The sequence below is a fragment of the Rhamphochromis sp. 'chilingali' genome, assembly GCF_963969265.1.
Source record: "Rhamphochromis sp. 'chilingali' genome assembly, chromosome: 13".
Classification (NCBI taxonomy): domain Eukaryota; kingdom Metazoa; phylum Chordata; class Actinopteri; order Cichliformes; family Cichlidae; genus Rhamphochromis; species Rhamphochromis sp. 'chilingali'.
In genome coordinates this window covers 24,452,507-24,465,749 of record NC_137940.1, presented here as the reverse complement: position 1 = coordinate 24,465,749, position 13,243 = coordinate 24,452,507, and the positions used below count along the sequence as shown (strand labels likewise).

At 37.9% G+C, this 13,243-nt stretch overlaps 1 protein-coding gene and 1 long non-coding RNA gene across 3 annotated transcripts; one reads left to right on the top strand and one right to left on the bottom strand.

Moving 5' to 3' along the window:
• Positions 1-3,788: 3,788 nt before the first annotated feature.
• Positions 3,789-8,433, bottom strand: LOC308409311 (uncharacterized protein). Of its 2 annotated transcripts, none has more exons than XM_080901950.1 (9): positions 8,340-8,433; positions 6,758-6,808; positions 6,323-6,441; positions 5,835-6,227; positions 5,557-5,755; positions 5,218-5,429; positions 4,958-5,105; positions 4,775-4,879; positions 3,789-4,444 (listed from the first exon to the last, which is right to left on the bottom strand). In XM_080901950.1, the coding sequence occupies exons 2-8, from the start codon at positions 6,795-6,797 to the stop codon at positions 4,797-4,799; spliced, it is 1,194 nt and encodes a 397-aa protein (XP_080758076.1). In that variant the 5' UTR covers positions 6,798-6,808; positions 8,340-8,433; the 3' UTR covers positions 3,789-4,444; positions 4,775-4,796. The 2 variants fall into 2 exon arrangements, with proteins under 2 accessions (XP_080758076.1, XP_080758075.1); XM_080901949.1 differs by lacking the exon at positions 8,340-8,433 and adding an exon at positions 7,461-8,299.
• Positions 8,434-8,942: 509 nt separating this feature from the next.
• Positions 8,943-12,791, top strand: LOC308409312. The gene is made up of 3 exons (XR_013974000.1): positions 8,943-9,183; positions 9,777-9,857; positions 10,478-12,791. It is a non-coding gene; the product is annotated as an uncharacterized lncRNA (long non-coding RNA).
• The last annotated feature ends 452 nt before the right edge of the window (positions 12,792-13,243 follow it).

The following is a 13,243-nucleotide window of genomic DNA, read 5'->3' as shown; positions in this document are numbered from 1 at the left end:
AAGTGACTGACTACACATAAACGATGATTCTGGTGACAACCTCCTCCACCAGAAGTCCTCACATCGGAAAGAATCAACGTCAGAACGGCGGCGGTTCGCTTTCCTTCGCTGCTCTTTCTGCAATGTGCGAGAATTTTATGCTTTCAATGACCCGCGCTTTGCAGCACAGCAAAAACAAGTCATGGCCGACTACACAGAAAGAGCATTACTTCCCCTCTTTTCCATTGTTTCACTGCCTTAGGAAGACTTCTGTAAATCTGTGACGGTGATTACATTTCGTTATATGTAGAAGTAATTTGATTTTACAATACACTGTGTGAGGCACCTTTTAAACAGGCCATGAGCAAACAAATGTTTGAGCTTCAGTTCTGCCCGAGCTACAGCCAGAAAAAAATGACATCATCTGACTTATTATCAGCTGTGTGGAAAATGGTAGGTAGTGCCGGCTGAATTGCCACATTTCTGCTGCTGCACTGAGTGACGCTTCGAGCAGTTGGTTTGATAAATTTTTATTATAATAAATATGGCACGAGTGGAGCCGGGGAGAGCTGATATTCTCTACAGGCCTGTCTACACATCACATGGACCCAATCAGGTCCTGATGATGTCATAGCTCTCTGCATCATTAATATTGAAAGGTCATTTCCCCAGCTTGGAAGTTGTCTCTATCACAGGCCGGATTCAATTTCCAATTTGCCACACAACTCTCGAGGTCTTTCTTACTGTGTATCTGAGAGAACGCCACCTCACAGTGTTGTAAAATTCTATTTCCTCTATTCTGCTTATAGAGCCATTGACTCAGAGTGGCATTTTATTATTTTCTATGAAATGAATATTTAGTGAGTAGTCATACTCATAACTATACACACACCAAATCCACATTGGATTTCAGGCTTTAATAATATGACTAAGTATCCATTTTTATTTTATTCACAAACATCTATTTATTGCTTGTTTTATTGTTTTATTTCCTACATAGACTGCTTCAGCTCTTTCAGCGCATTAGAAGTCGCAAGCAAAAACATATTCTTTCTTTTTTCTTTTAGCTGTTTTAATAAGGCCCTTAGGTTACTGTGGTACTTTTATGATTAGTTTCTGAACTTCAAAGAAGTCTTATTTTCCATCAGCCCAAATCCTTTTGTGGATTCTCTTTTTACCCATTTCTCTTCAAGTTCCACCTAAAATCACGCCTGGTTATGTGACACATGTGACTTGAAATACATTTCTACCTATAAACACATATGTATAAATATATACACGCTTTGTGTATAAAATGTTCTATCAGAAGTCACAGATTATAATATAAACAGCCTGTGGCGCAGACATTTCCCGAGCGTCCCTTATTAAAAAAACAAAAAAACATCTCTTCTGTAAGGTAGAGTCTGACATTATATAAGCTGTCTTCAGTCATTTCACTGCTGGTAATGCTATGAGTGTGTATGTGTGTACACGATTAGTGCTTCAATGCAAAACAAAGCTTGCATCCTACTGTATTTTTGAAGCTCGCGAATGTGCTTAGTTCAAACACTTTGGCAGCTGCTTAAACCTGTGACTCATTATCGCTTTGAAATTCATTATGTTTCATTCTGTGGCTTCTATCACACACTTCACCTTCCTTTTAGCCTGAATCCCACTTGGAAAATGAGAAATTAGGGCAGCGGGTCTCAAGAGACTTTTGGAATAAAACAAGGTTTCTAGAATAGTTCTTTGTACTGTGAATGACAAGTGATTTCGTGGTTGGTGGCCTGGTGGTAATTGCATACCAGTCAGTAATCACTGTTTATGTGAAAGTGATTATAAACACACGATTGTCTTCTAATCAGCAAAACCCATCTGGCAATAGAGGTAACATGATGAATACAAGTAAGAGGGAGAGAGAAAAAAATAGAGATGCTTGTATAGTATAGTCTGCATCACTGTTTTCCTATTAACATCACCTATCATCAACATCACCTAATATTAACACCACCTTCGCAAGTAGAACCTCTGCAAAAAACATTTGTTTGAAATGCACTGCTTGAAAAAATTAGAGGAACACTTTGAAAACACATCAGATCTCAATGGAGGAGGGGGGGGGGGGGGGGTGAATCATGCTGGATATCTACACTCGTTTGGACTGGGAAATATGTTAGACATGAAAGGATGCCAAATCATTTGTTGAAAATGAAAATGATCAATCTCCAGAAAACTGAATGCAACGAAACCCTGAAAATGCTGAAAGTGCTTACTGTGAGTGTTACTCAGTAGTATTTATGCCCCCCACATGCTTGTATACATGCCTGACAATATGCTCCTAGTGTGATAATGGATGGTGTCCTGGGGGGTCTCCTTCCTAACCCCTAACCCTGGACCAAGGTATTGCTAGGCTCTGGAACAGTCTGAGGTGCAACCTGACAGCATTGCATGGGCTGAAACATAATGTTCTAGAGGTCTTCTGTTGGTTATAGCTCAGGTGAGCACTGGGATCCAGTCAGTGGTTCCTTTATCCTCCAGGAACTGCCTGCATTTCTCATCACATGAGGCTGGGCACTGTTGTCCATCAGAAGGAATCCAAGGCCTGCTGCATCAGTGTCTGACAGTGGAGCCAAGGATTTCATCCTAAGATACCTAATAGCAGGCTTGTGTGTCCCTCCATGGATATGTCTCCCCAGACCATCACTGACACACCACCAAACTGGTCATACTAAACGATGTTACAGCAAAATGTTCTCCACAGTTTCTCCAGACCATTTCAGTCTGTCACATGTGCTCAGAGTGAGTCTGCTCTCAGCGAGCCTGTTCTCAGCTCCTTGTAATCTCCTTCATGCTCTTTAGACTGCGATGGGGGACACAGCCAGCCTTCTGGCAATGGCAAGTATTGATGTGACATCCTGGAGGAGTTGGACTACCTGTGCAACCCTTGCTCGTGTTACCAGTAGTGACACTGACCCTAGCCAAATGCCAGACTACTGAATAAACAGTAAGAAACGTGTGAAGAGTGAAAAGGAGGCACGTTCAGATCAGTTCATAGCTATACTTGACCTAGAAACAGAAAAAGGGTTATTTCGTTAGTTCCTTGCTTTTTTTGTAAGTCAAGGAGAGGTTCTGTCAAAGCAGCTCCACTGGGACAGCAGGGAAGAGTGTGATCAAAAAGCCTAAACCAGCAGGTGGAGCTCAGCAGACTGCAAAGAACAGTTTACACTGCAAAAACCCACCTCCTTAATACTAGAAAAATACACTTATTTTTGGTGAAGATTTGCTTAAAACAAGTGAAATTATCTGCCCATGGGGTGTTTTTTTCTTAATAAGATTTCTTGAAATAAGAACAATATCTAGATTTAAATAAAGCTAAAAATAAGTATTTTACACTCATTCCAGGGAACAAATCAGAACATTGAAACTTAAAATAAGCTTTAACCACTTATTGTAGGCCACAAATAAGATAATAAAGCTAAAAATAAGTCTTTTACACTTATTACAGGCAACAAATTAGAACAATTGAAACTTAAAATAAGCTTTAACCACTGATTGTAGGCCACAAATAAAGATAATAAAGCTAAAAATAAGTCTTTTACACTTATTCCAGGCAACCAATCATGGCTTGAAACCTAAAATAAGCTTTAACCACTTGTTCTAAGTAAAATGTTGAAGAAATTAAATCTGAAAATAGGCATAAAACACTTATTCTAACAAACAAATCAAGGCAAATAATCTAAAAACTAGTACATTAAATCATTTTAAAGATATTTCTTCTTTTTAAATTTAGCTAAACACTACTTTAAGATTATATTGCTGATTAAGGACAAAACAAAACTGAAACAGAGTAAAAGTGTCCATCTTTATTTGTCCACTTTAACAATAACCTGCAGATAATAAAGATACAATTGAACAGTACAGGTCCAACATTATGAGTTTAAGTGGTTTCAACATTTCAACAGCCTTAGAGGTTTCGCCATTGCCCCATTAAAATTGACGAGTGACATAGGAAGACCACAAAGATTCTAATTTCTTCCGAATGACACCAAATACCACAAAACTTGTCTGGGTGAGTAAATGAACATTTTCCATTTTAGAAATAAGACCCAGATTGAAAAAAAAACAAACAAAAACAAAACAGAAGTGCCCTCTCCTAATCTTATCTGAAATTTACACACTACTTTCCAATAAATGCATGCCATTCTGCCAGGGCTTTTCTGTAAGATGATGTAGTGTCATGCTCATGAATGGCATCCTGGAGAACTTCTGTCTGAATGACAGACAGCAGGGTTGCCACGCATTTGGGGTAAGTCAGATGGAGTGCATAAAAGTATGCCATCACATATATCATAGCCTCACCAATTTTTTCTTTGTCAAATGTTGTAACTGGTAAATTACCAACAGCAATGACACACTTGCAGCCATCGAACATCACTACTGGACATGACAAGCTTCGTTTCTGGAGGACAGCATCTGGATCTTCTGTAGGCTGCAAGACACAAAAGACATGACAGTCAACATCTTATGTTAATTGTATGTTTTTTTGCTGGGATTTGGTCATAACGTTGGAGATGTCATTATCCTGTTCTTTGTTGGTTACACACATTTTATAGTAGTTTTGACTTATGGTTTATCAAGCGACTCCTTATGTGACCACACTCGTGTACATTAAATACGTTATAAATTAATGAAAACAATAAATTATAGATTTAAGTCTTTCGGCTGAAACTGAAAAAGCATTTTTGAGTCATGTTTGACCGAAATATTTTGTTTGCCAAATTTTCTGTAGATCTTTATAAGCAAATTTTATAAAACTTACCTTCAGGACATGTAGAAATGCTTCAGAAGCATTCCCCATCTTTTTTGGTGGATGGGCAGGTGTGGGAAAGAGGAAGAGCCTTCATCAGTGCAAGGTGGGCTTCAGCTGGACAAAGCAGAAACAAACCTTCATAAACATAAATTTTAAAGGATGAGAACTTTGTATTCAAATGGTAAAACTTACTTTTGTCCATGGTCATTGGTGGATTCATTGCCTTCTTTGACACAACGTAGAACTCTACCCTGGAGCAGAATTCTTCCCATCTCAGTTTTACTTGACTGATGAACTTGTTGTTGTGGGGATCCAAAATTCTGCGAAGCTCACCCAACGCCTACAATAGGTTTAAAAAAATAAGTAGACAAATAAAATCAAAATAACTTTACTACCACACCAAATATATTTGAAATTAAAGTGATTATTTATTAACTCTTCCAAAAACTTACATGATGCAATTCTTTAAAGCATGGATATGCATCCAAGATGAGGCAAGCTCTGTTCTCCTCTTTCATGGTGTCTGAGTCAATGAAGGATCTTCTGGCTTCAAACTCGAGGTCTAATAGCTGGGACACATCTTCTTGGTTTGGTTTTGCCTTCTTACACATTTCTTGTAATGTTTTGTAATGTCTTGCTTGTATTTGCAGACTATCCTTGTCAGCTAAGATAGAGAGAAGTACAAGAGCATTTTGGTTTTTCATTGTTACTGAAGTAGACTTCCACAAAACATTAGCTACTACTGGCTGTGTGTTGATAACCATTTTACAAAATTACTAGTATGTACTCACATGAAGTGGAGGCATTGTCAGAATTTCTGACAGGTGATAACAGAGTAGATGCACCACTGGAAGAACTGCGATCAGCATCTTCATCATCAGCTTCTTCATCCCTTGGGTAGAGGTCAGTGAGCCTTCTCTTGGGCCGTCCCCTCTCCGGTGTTGGTCCTTGCCTTTTTACTGGTGTTTTCATATTTTGCAGCCTTTTCTCCTGGTGAAAATACATATATATCATGCCCCCTGAACAAAACAAAATGATTTATATATGAGACACAAATACAAGAACTTACGTGTTTTACGCTTGCATCATTATCCTGCAGCATAGGATAATATTCCACAACTTTTTTAGCCATTGCAGTGATTTCGGTCTTAGAGGGGTATTGCTCCATTTGGCCTTGGCTTGCTCTCAAAAGGGACACCATACTTGTGATTGTATTTCTCACCAATCTGCATCTCAGTTCTTTTGACATGACGCATGCCTGTTCCCTGCCGGAGCAGGCCAACTCCAGGTAACTCTTTCGGCATTGCTCCAACTCACTGTCGGTGTACAGAACATATTCCGGAGGACTGGGGAGCTGCAAGGTTTTCAGCTGGCTTACATTAGCATCAGCAGTTGGAGGGCCTGTTGCAACTACCCTGGGTGAAGAAGTTGTTTCAGGTTTCTGTGGTAGCAGATGGTCTTCCTGGTTTAGGGTGAGAAAATAAAAATGTCAAGTACTGCTAAAATAAAAGCATACTTTCTGGAGATTAGTTGAACTAAATATTTTTTACATAATACCTCAGGATGAATTATTGACCACACATGTTTTCTTCTGAGAAAGTGCTCAGGCCCAGAAAAAAGGTCCCTCAGATCATCACGGGTCAATGTTAAAAGCATGCGCTCGTCAATGCTTGCAGCTAACAAAAAGACAAACACCAGTTAAACTGTGCAAGCACATAACTGCACAAACATAACTGTTTTTTAATAAATAAATAAAAATATACACACACACACACACATACATATATATATATATATATATATATATACATATATATATATATGTGTGTGTGTGTGTGTGTGTGTGTGTGTGTGTGTGTGTGTGTGTGTGTGTATATATATATATATATATATATATATATATATATATATATATATATATATATATATATATATATATACACACACACACACATATACACACACACACACAAATATATTATCAAATATAACCTTTAAGGACAGATACTGTAACATCATCCAGCTTCTCCATTGCTCAGTCACCTGCAAGACAAATGTTTACAATTAGTGTTATGTTAAAAACATTTGAAAAGTTGAATCTTAATTGAGTCCCATGAGAATCAAATTGATTCACGTCAAAGAATCGTTTTGATTGTTCAACATTTTTACCCTTTTTAAAGCTATTATAGAAAAGAAATGTCCAGACAGCCCGGCTGAGGTCTGAAAGGGTTATACAATATTGCCCGGTGAACTTTTACTCACCCAGATTTGTGTCATTGAATTTCATCAATAAGATTATGCTGACTAGGGCTGCCAGATCATGCATCCATTGGACGTAAAATGTACAGCTTATTGCACCAGCAGTATCTGCTCTTACATAACGATCATTAGCTTATAGCTTTAAATGTTTAAGGTATGTGCTAACTAAAAATAAAGGCAAGATGATAGTTTATTACATTTTAAAGAAATTTGCAGATTGCTCATTGCTATCTAAAATATAAAAGGACATCGGAGTATATTCTCCAGCATCTCACACTTCTGATAATCAGCTGTCTGCTTGACGTTTATTCAGCTGTGTAAAAACTATAACTTTAATCTCAGCCAAACCGATTTACTCAGGAACAAATAAAATACTGAAAAAAGCCAAACAATAACATTTTTAAGTTATTTAAGTGACTTATATATCATGTTTCACCTGAGTAGTGAAAGACGGCGGTGGTTTTGAAATTGGTTCGCCCGGAGTCCGGTGTTCTCACGGCTCTAGTGAGCGTTAAACCCCGGCTAGCTATCGAGCTAGTGGGTAACAGACGTCTCCGAAAACGTCGGAGCGCTTTTGAAAATATGTGGTGTCTTGATAAACTGTCCAGATATTTGAAGTTTACACGGCTACATTCTCGCCTGAAAATATGTTAAACGTTTATTTTGTGACCTAGAAAGAGTAATAAGAGAAATTTTAAAACTAACTAGCTTCCGCCATTTTTGGAAACTGAGCTAGGCCGCGCTATGAATTCTGGGATACAGCTTCTTCTTCGGGGTTTAACGGCAGCTGGCATCCTTGTACATACAGTGCTGCCATCTTCTGTTTCAATTTTGAATCGATACACAGCGCTACTTGTTTTACCAACCAGCCTGATTCCTGAATAACACTGTTTTGAGCCCACTTTAATAAATCCAATTAATATCAAAATATTAATTTAAACCCACACCTTGTGAGGGAATTCAAGCAGCTAGTAAATCAGTCAAAGACAATTGGAAAACCCTGAATGTGGTTAATTAGCTCTCTTGCTAATTGAAAGAAATTCTCAGTGTGCCTATTAACTTAAGTTAATACAAACGGCTAATACTGCCCCTTATAAATAGCATAGCTAGGAATTCTCACAACATTACAGTAGATACTTCACTAAATAATGTTCTCTGAACCACATGCGAGGGCTGCTAAGCTAACGCTAGCATCCGTTAGCATGCTACATTACTCCTTCCCGCGCTCAAATTAAATTTATTATTCTGTCCGCTTGACTTTAAAACAGTGATTAGACTACACACTACTTACATTCGAAAAATTAAAATTGCTTACCTCTCTTTCTTGACGAAGTTTTCTCTTACAGTTTTTCTTTCAATGCTCAGGTGCAGAAGATTCCTGTGACTCCAAATTCAAACGGAGTTGGGTAGCAACTAACATGGAACACGAAGGGGGTGCACATCTCAATTTTTGCTTCTATATACAATTTAGTGGTTTGTACGTTCATAAAACACAGTCAGTATGATAGGTAAATTTCTTCTTCATTGATTTAAAATAAACTCTTATAGGTGTTATTTCATTTTACCTTATTTGTGACCATTTTTTGTTTTTACAGCTCCAGTTTGTAATACCCCCCTCCCCCCATGAACTTGGTATTTCCCAAACTAGCGCGGCAACAGCTCCACACTGCAACATATTTTTTGCTTGACTTTAGTCTAATACAGTGGCCTGTTGGAGGTGTGTGATTTGCTTCGTCTTTGTGGCGTTAACATTGAAGTCTCTCTTAAGTCACATTAATACTGCACACAGTCGCAGTCCAGATTTCCGTGTCATTTGTGGAGTCGATGGATGCGCCGAGGATTACCGTGTTTTCAACTCGTTTTACCACCATCTCAGACGCACACATCCACAATACATCTCCACTGGGAACCCGACTACAGGATGGCTGACAGCTTCATCCGATGCAAATGTATTAGGAGGCGAAAATTTTGGTACAGCCATTTTTGCCGACTATACTGCCGAACCCAGACAAACTGTTAGCAATGGCAATGGCACTGAAGTAGAGCCACCACCACTAGACCCCCCAGTAACATCGGAGGTGTTGGAGGAGGAGCGACAGGAAAGTCAGAACGTGATGGAGCAAGACGCGGCTGAGCTTCAAACACCTCGTCAGAATCAGGTAATGTACTTTATGTGTTTCTGTGTGTACGCGCGCGAATTTTTAAATGTATGTGTGTTGTTTAACCTTAACCAAGCACAGTTACCCCAATTCAGAAATGTACTCAGTTCAAGTGAAAATTATAGTTTTAAAGTTATGTGTTTTCTAAGATAAACTACTTGATTAGAATATTTTAATAGGTATGAAGGCCAGTGCTGAATTTCAAATGCATGAATCCGCTGAAATTCAGGCTTGCACAACAATGTAGGCTTAGTTACCATACTTAAACATAATAAATAAACTTATTTACCAGTGTTGTGTACCTGCCTTGGTTGTTGTTAGATGCTCCATGAACCAAGCAGCTTTCAAATTTTTCTTTCAGTTAACTTCAGAGTAGATTCCATAAAGATTGGTTAAGTTTCATTAAATAACTCTTAAATTGTTCATAACATTTGCAGCTTCATTAGCTATCCATTGTAGTATGAATCTTTTAATAGCAAAAATGTACAACAGTTTGGAATATTTCTTTGTTTTGTTTTGCATCTGGTGGAATTTGAAACACATTCTGAGTGAGTCATTTTTCTTACACAATTGTTTTTCTTTTTGTCCTGTAGGGTAAAAGAGAAACTGTTGATCTTGCCAGATGTGCAGCTGCATTTGCTATTGGTGTGCGGGAGCAATGCCACCTATCACAGGTACTGCTTCATCTGATATTATGGGGGTGTCATTGTTAACTTGTTAATAAGTCTGGTTCAATGTAAGGCTGCAACTAATGATTTTTTTTTCATAATCTGTCCACTATCTTTGCAATTAATTGATTGTTTTTCATCGCTGGTTTTATTCAGCTATTACTTTCACCTATATAAGTTATTAAGAACAAATGTACATTACGAAGAAGTTAAGCACAAGAGTTGTGCAGTTCACTGCAATGTATGTAACTCTGGGCACACTCAACAGTTTAAAATAGGCTTAACAGTGTAAAATGTGTTCACTTTTAGGCATAAAAGACAAATGAAGTAGAATTACATAAAAAAAATAAATGAGGCAATCATTTGTTCACTTTTTCTGTTGTAACCTTTCATGCTCCTCCATCTTGCTCGGTGCAATGTGTTTGTGCCACGTGAGTCATGCATGTGGCATGTCATGCAAAACAATGCCAATTATTGGCTGATTTCTTCTTCTACTGCTCCACTGGTAAATTACAACATTCAGTGGCTCATTAATTTGAGCTAAAGAAATAGAGTTGCATTTTGCTTCTGTTATATTTTCTATTTACGCTTTCATGTCTCTGATGTGTTTTTTTTTCCCCCATCAGAGGAGTGTCAACAACATTGTCCTTGGTGTCCAACAGTATCAAACAGCTCTTCTGACGTCCTTGAGGGGAAAAATAAAGACCATCCTTGAAAGGCAACCTGACAGCAATGGACCTTTACAACAAGAAGTTCTTTCAACACTGGACAACTTTCAGGATCCCTTTCCCATATGTGCAGCTTCAAACCTACAGGACCGTGTAACACAGATGCATTTCAACCCTGTCACACCTGAGGAGATCATCATTTCCAATTATGCCTGTAGAGTTAAAAAGGGAGAATCGAGAGTTCTTGCAATCAAAAACAAGTCTTTCTACTACATTCCTTTGATTGAAAGTTTGAAACAGCTTTTATCCAATTCAAGACTATTTGACATGCTCAGTGCTGGACCTCAGAGTTGCCCCAACGCCAGTTTTTTGTATGACATTAATGATGGAATTATTTTCAAAACCCACCCACTGTTTTCAAAGAAGAACTCTGCTTTACAACTGATACTCTATTCTGATGAGATAGAAATGTGTAACCCCCTAGGGTCACGTGCGAGTGTAAATAAACTACTAATGTTTTATTACACCTTAGGCAACATAGACCCTAAGTTTAGATCAAAGTTGGCTTCCATCAGACTTCTCGCAATCGCAAAGTCTAGGGACATAGATGAGTGTGGGGTAGATATAATACTGCGGAGAATCAATGAGGACTTGAAGTTACTGTACGATGGTGTTATGATTAACACTGTCAATGGGGAATTTTATTTAAACGGAGCAGTTGTTGCTGTGTGTGGAGACACTCTTGCCCAGCATGAGCTTGCAGGATTTAAGGAAGGAGTTGGTTTTGCGTATAGCAAATGTCGTCATTGTGAGTGTACTTTTGATGAAATGCAAGAAAATTTCAATGAACATAGTTTCACCAGACGGACATTGGACGGACACATTAGGCAGTGCATTGAAATAGAAAGGGCAACTACCGAATTTTTGAAATCCTCGCTCAAAACGACTTTTGGCATAAATAGACAAAGCAAATTAGTTGATTTCCCAGGTTTTAATCTCATAGAGCAGATGCCACAGGATATTATGCATGTAATTCTTGAAGGAGTGGCACCAATGGAAATTAAGTGTGTGTTGAAATACCTTGTTTTATCTGGAAATTTGGATTTGGACTTGTTTAATTCTGCCATGCAGAACTTTCCTTTTTCATCAGTGGACATACGTGACAAGCCTTCACCAATTAGTATTGCTACTTTAGCTTCAAGTGACAACAGACTCAAACAATCCTCTGGACAAATGCTTATATTGATCAAGATTTTGCCATTCTTATTGTACAGTGTTGTAGAGAAAAATCCCTTTATCCAGTTTATTTTGGATTTAATTGAAATTGTTAAAATACTTTTTGCCCCAGTTGTGTCTTTACAAACTGTGTCCAAACTAAAAAAAATGATAGAAGATCATCTTAAACAATTCAGGCAACTATTCCCAGAAAAAAATGTAATACCAAAGCAACATTACATGCTGCATCTTCCCTCTCAAATTATTGCCCTGGGACCTGTAATACGTCATATGTGCATGAGATTCGAGTCTAAACACAGTTTTTTTAAACAATGGTCATCCAAATTAAACTTTAAGAATGTGTGCAAGTCTCTTGTAAACCACAATCAGCTGCTGGAGTGTTGCCAAAGTGAAGCAGGAACTGAGCATCCGATATTTGTAAATGAGAAAGAACTAGGTCCTATATCAGAGGTTGCTAATATGGACCATTTGCAATCAAAGGTTGTAGAGTTTTTGGGGATTGAAGATGCTATACATCATGCCGTTAGAGTAAAGTGGCTTATTTTACATGGAAACAAATACATCTGTGACAGGTCTCTTATACTCATTTCAGCAAATGGTTTAAACCCTATCTTTGGACTTGTAAAAAACATTTTTATTGTTAATAGTGTACTTTATTGTTTTGAATACCAGGTGTATGAAACCTTGGGTTTCAACAAAGACTTTCTTGCCTATGAAATTGCAATTCCCAACCTTGCCCAAGCAACTGAACTGACTGATGTTGAAGACCTACTTGATTTTACGTCATATTACCCAGTCAATTTCAGAAACAGTGTCTATGTTATGACAAAATATAACCTTGAAGATGTCCTTTCTTTAAAAACCTGAAATAAATACCTTCCAATGAGTGACTTTCTTATTTCAAGGAAAAAGGTGAATGTTTCTTATTTTGAGATAATTTTTGTTTTACACTCTATCTAAAAGCTATTTTTGCTTGAAATAAATGTAAAATGGTTCATTTTTAGATATACAGACTAAATAAGGAAAAAAAGTAATATATACTTGAAACAAGTCTAATCATCTAACACATGAGACTGGAAACTAGCTTGTAATGTTCAAAACAAGATGGACAAGATAATCTGGCTAAAATTAAGACAATAAATCTTGTCAAGCTACAAGGAATTTGCAGTGTAGTAGTGTTTGAGTCATGGTCACTGTGACCTTCCGATATGTCCAATCAGACAAGCAAGGCAGACCTCTGATATTATGACATCACCGTCCTAACACCTACCTGTAGGCATGTCTGATATGTCATAAGGGCTTATTGTTTGTCCACTGGAATAATGTACGTTTCTGTTCCGCTTTGCTGGACTGTCTCGATGAATGACTGATTATCATTAGCGTCACTAGTCGGCTGACTTCTCTCTGATGCCATGCATCACCACACACTCATTTCTAATCAAGGTACAGGGTTTTGCTTAGGAAAGGGAAAGCCTGCAGATGACATCA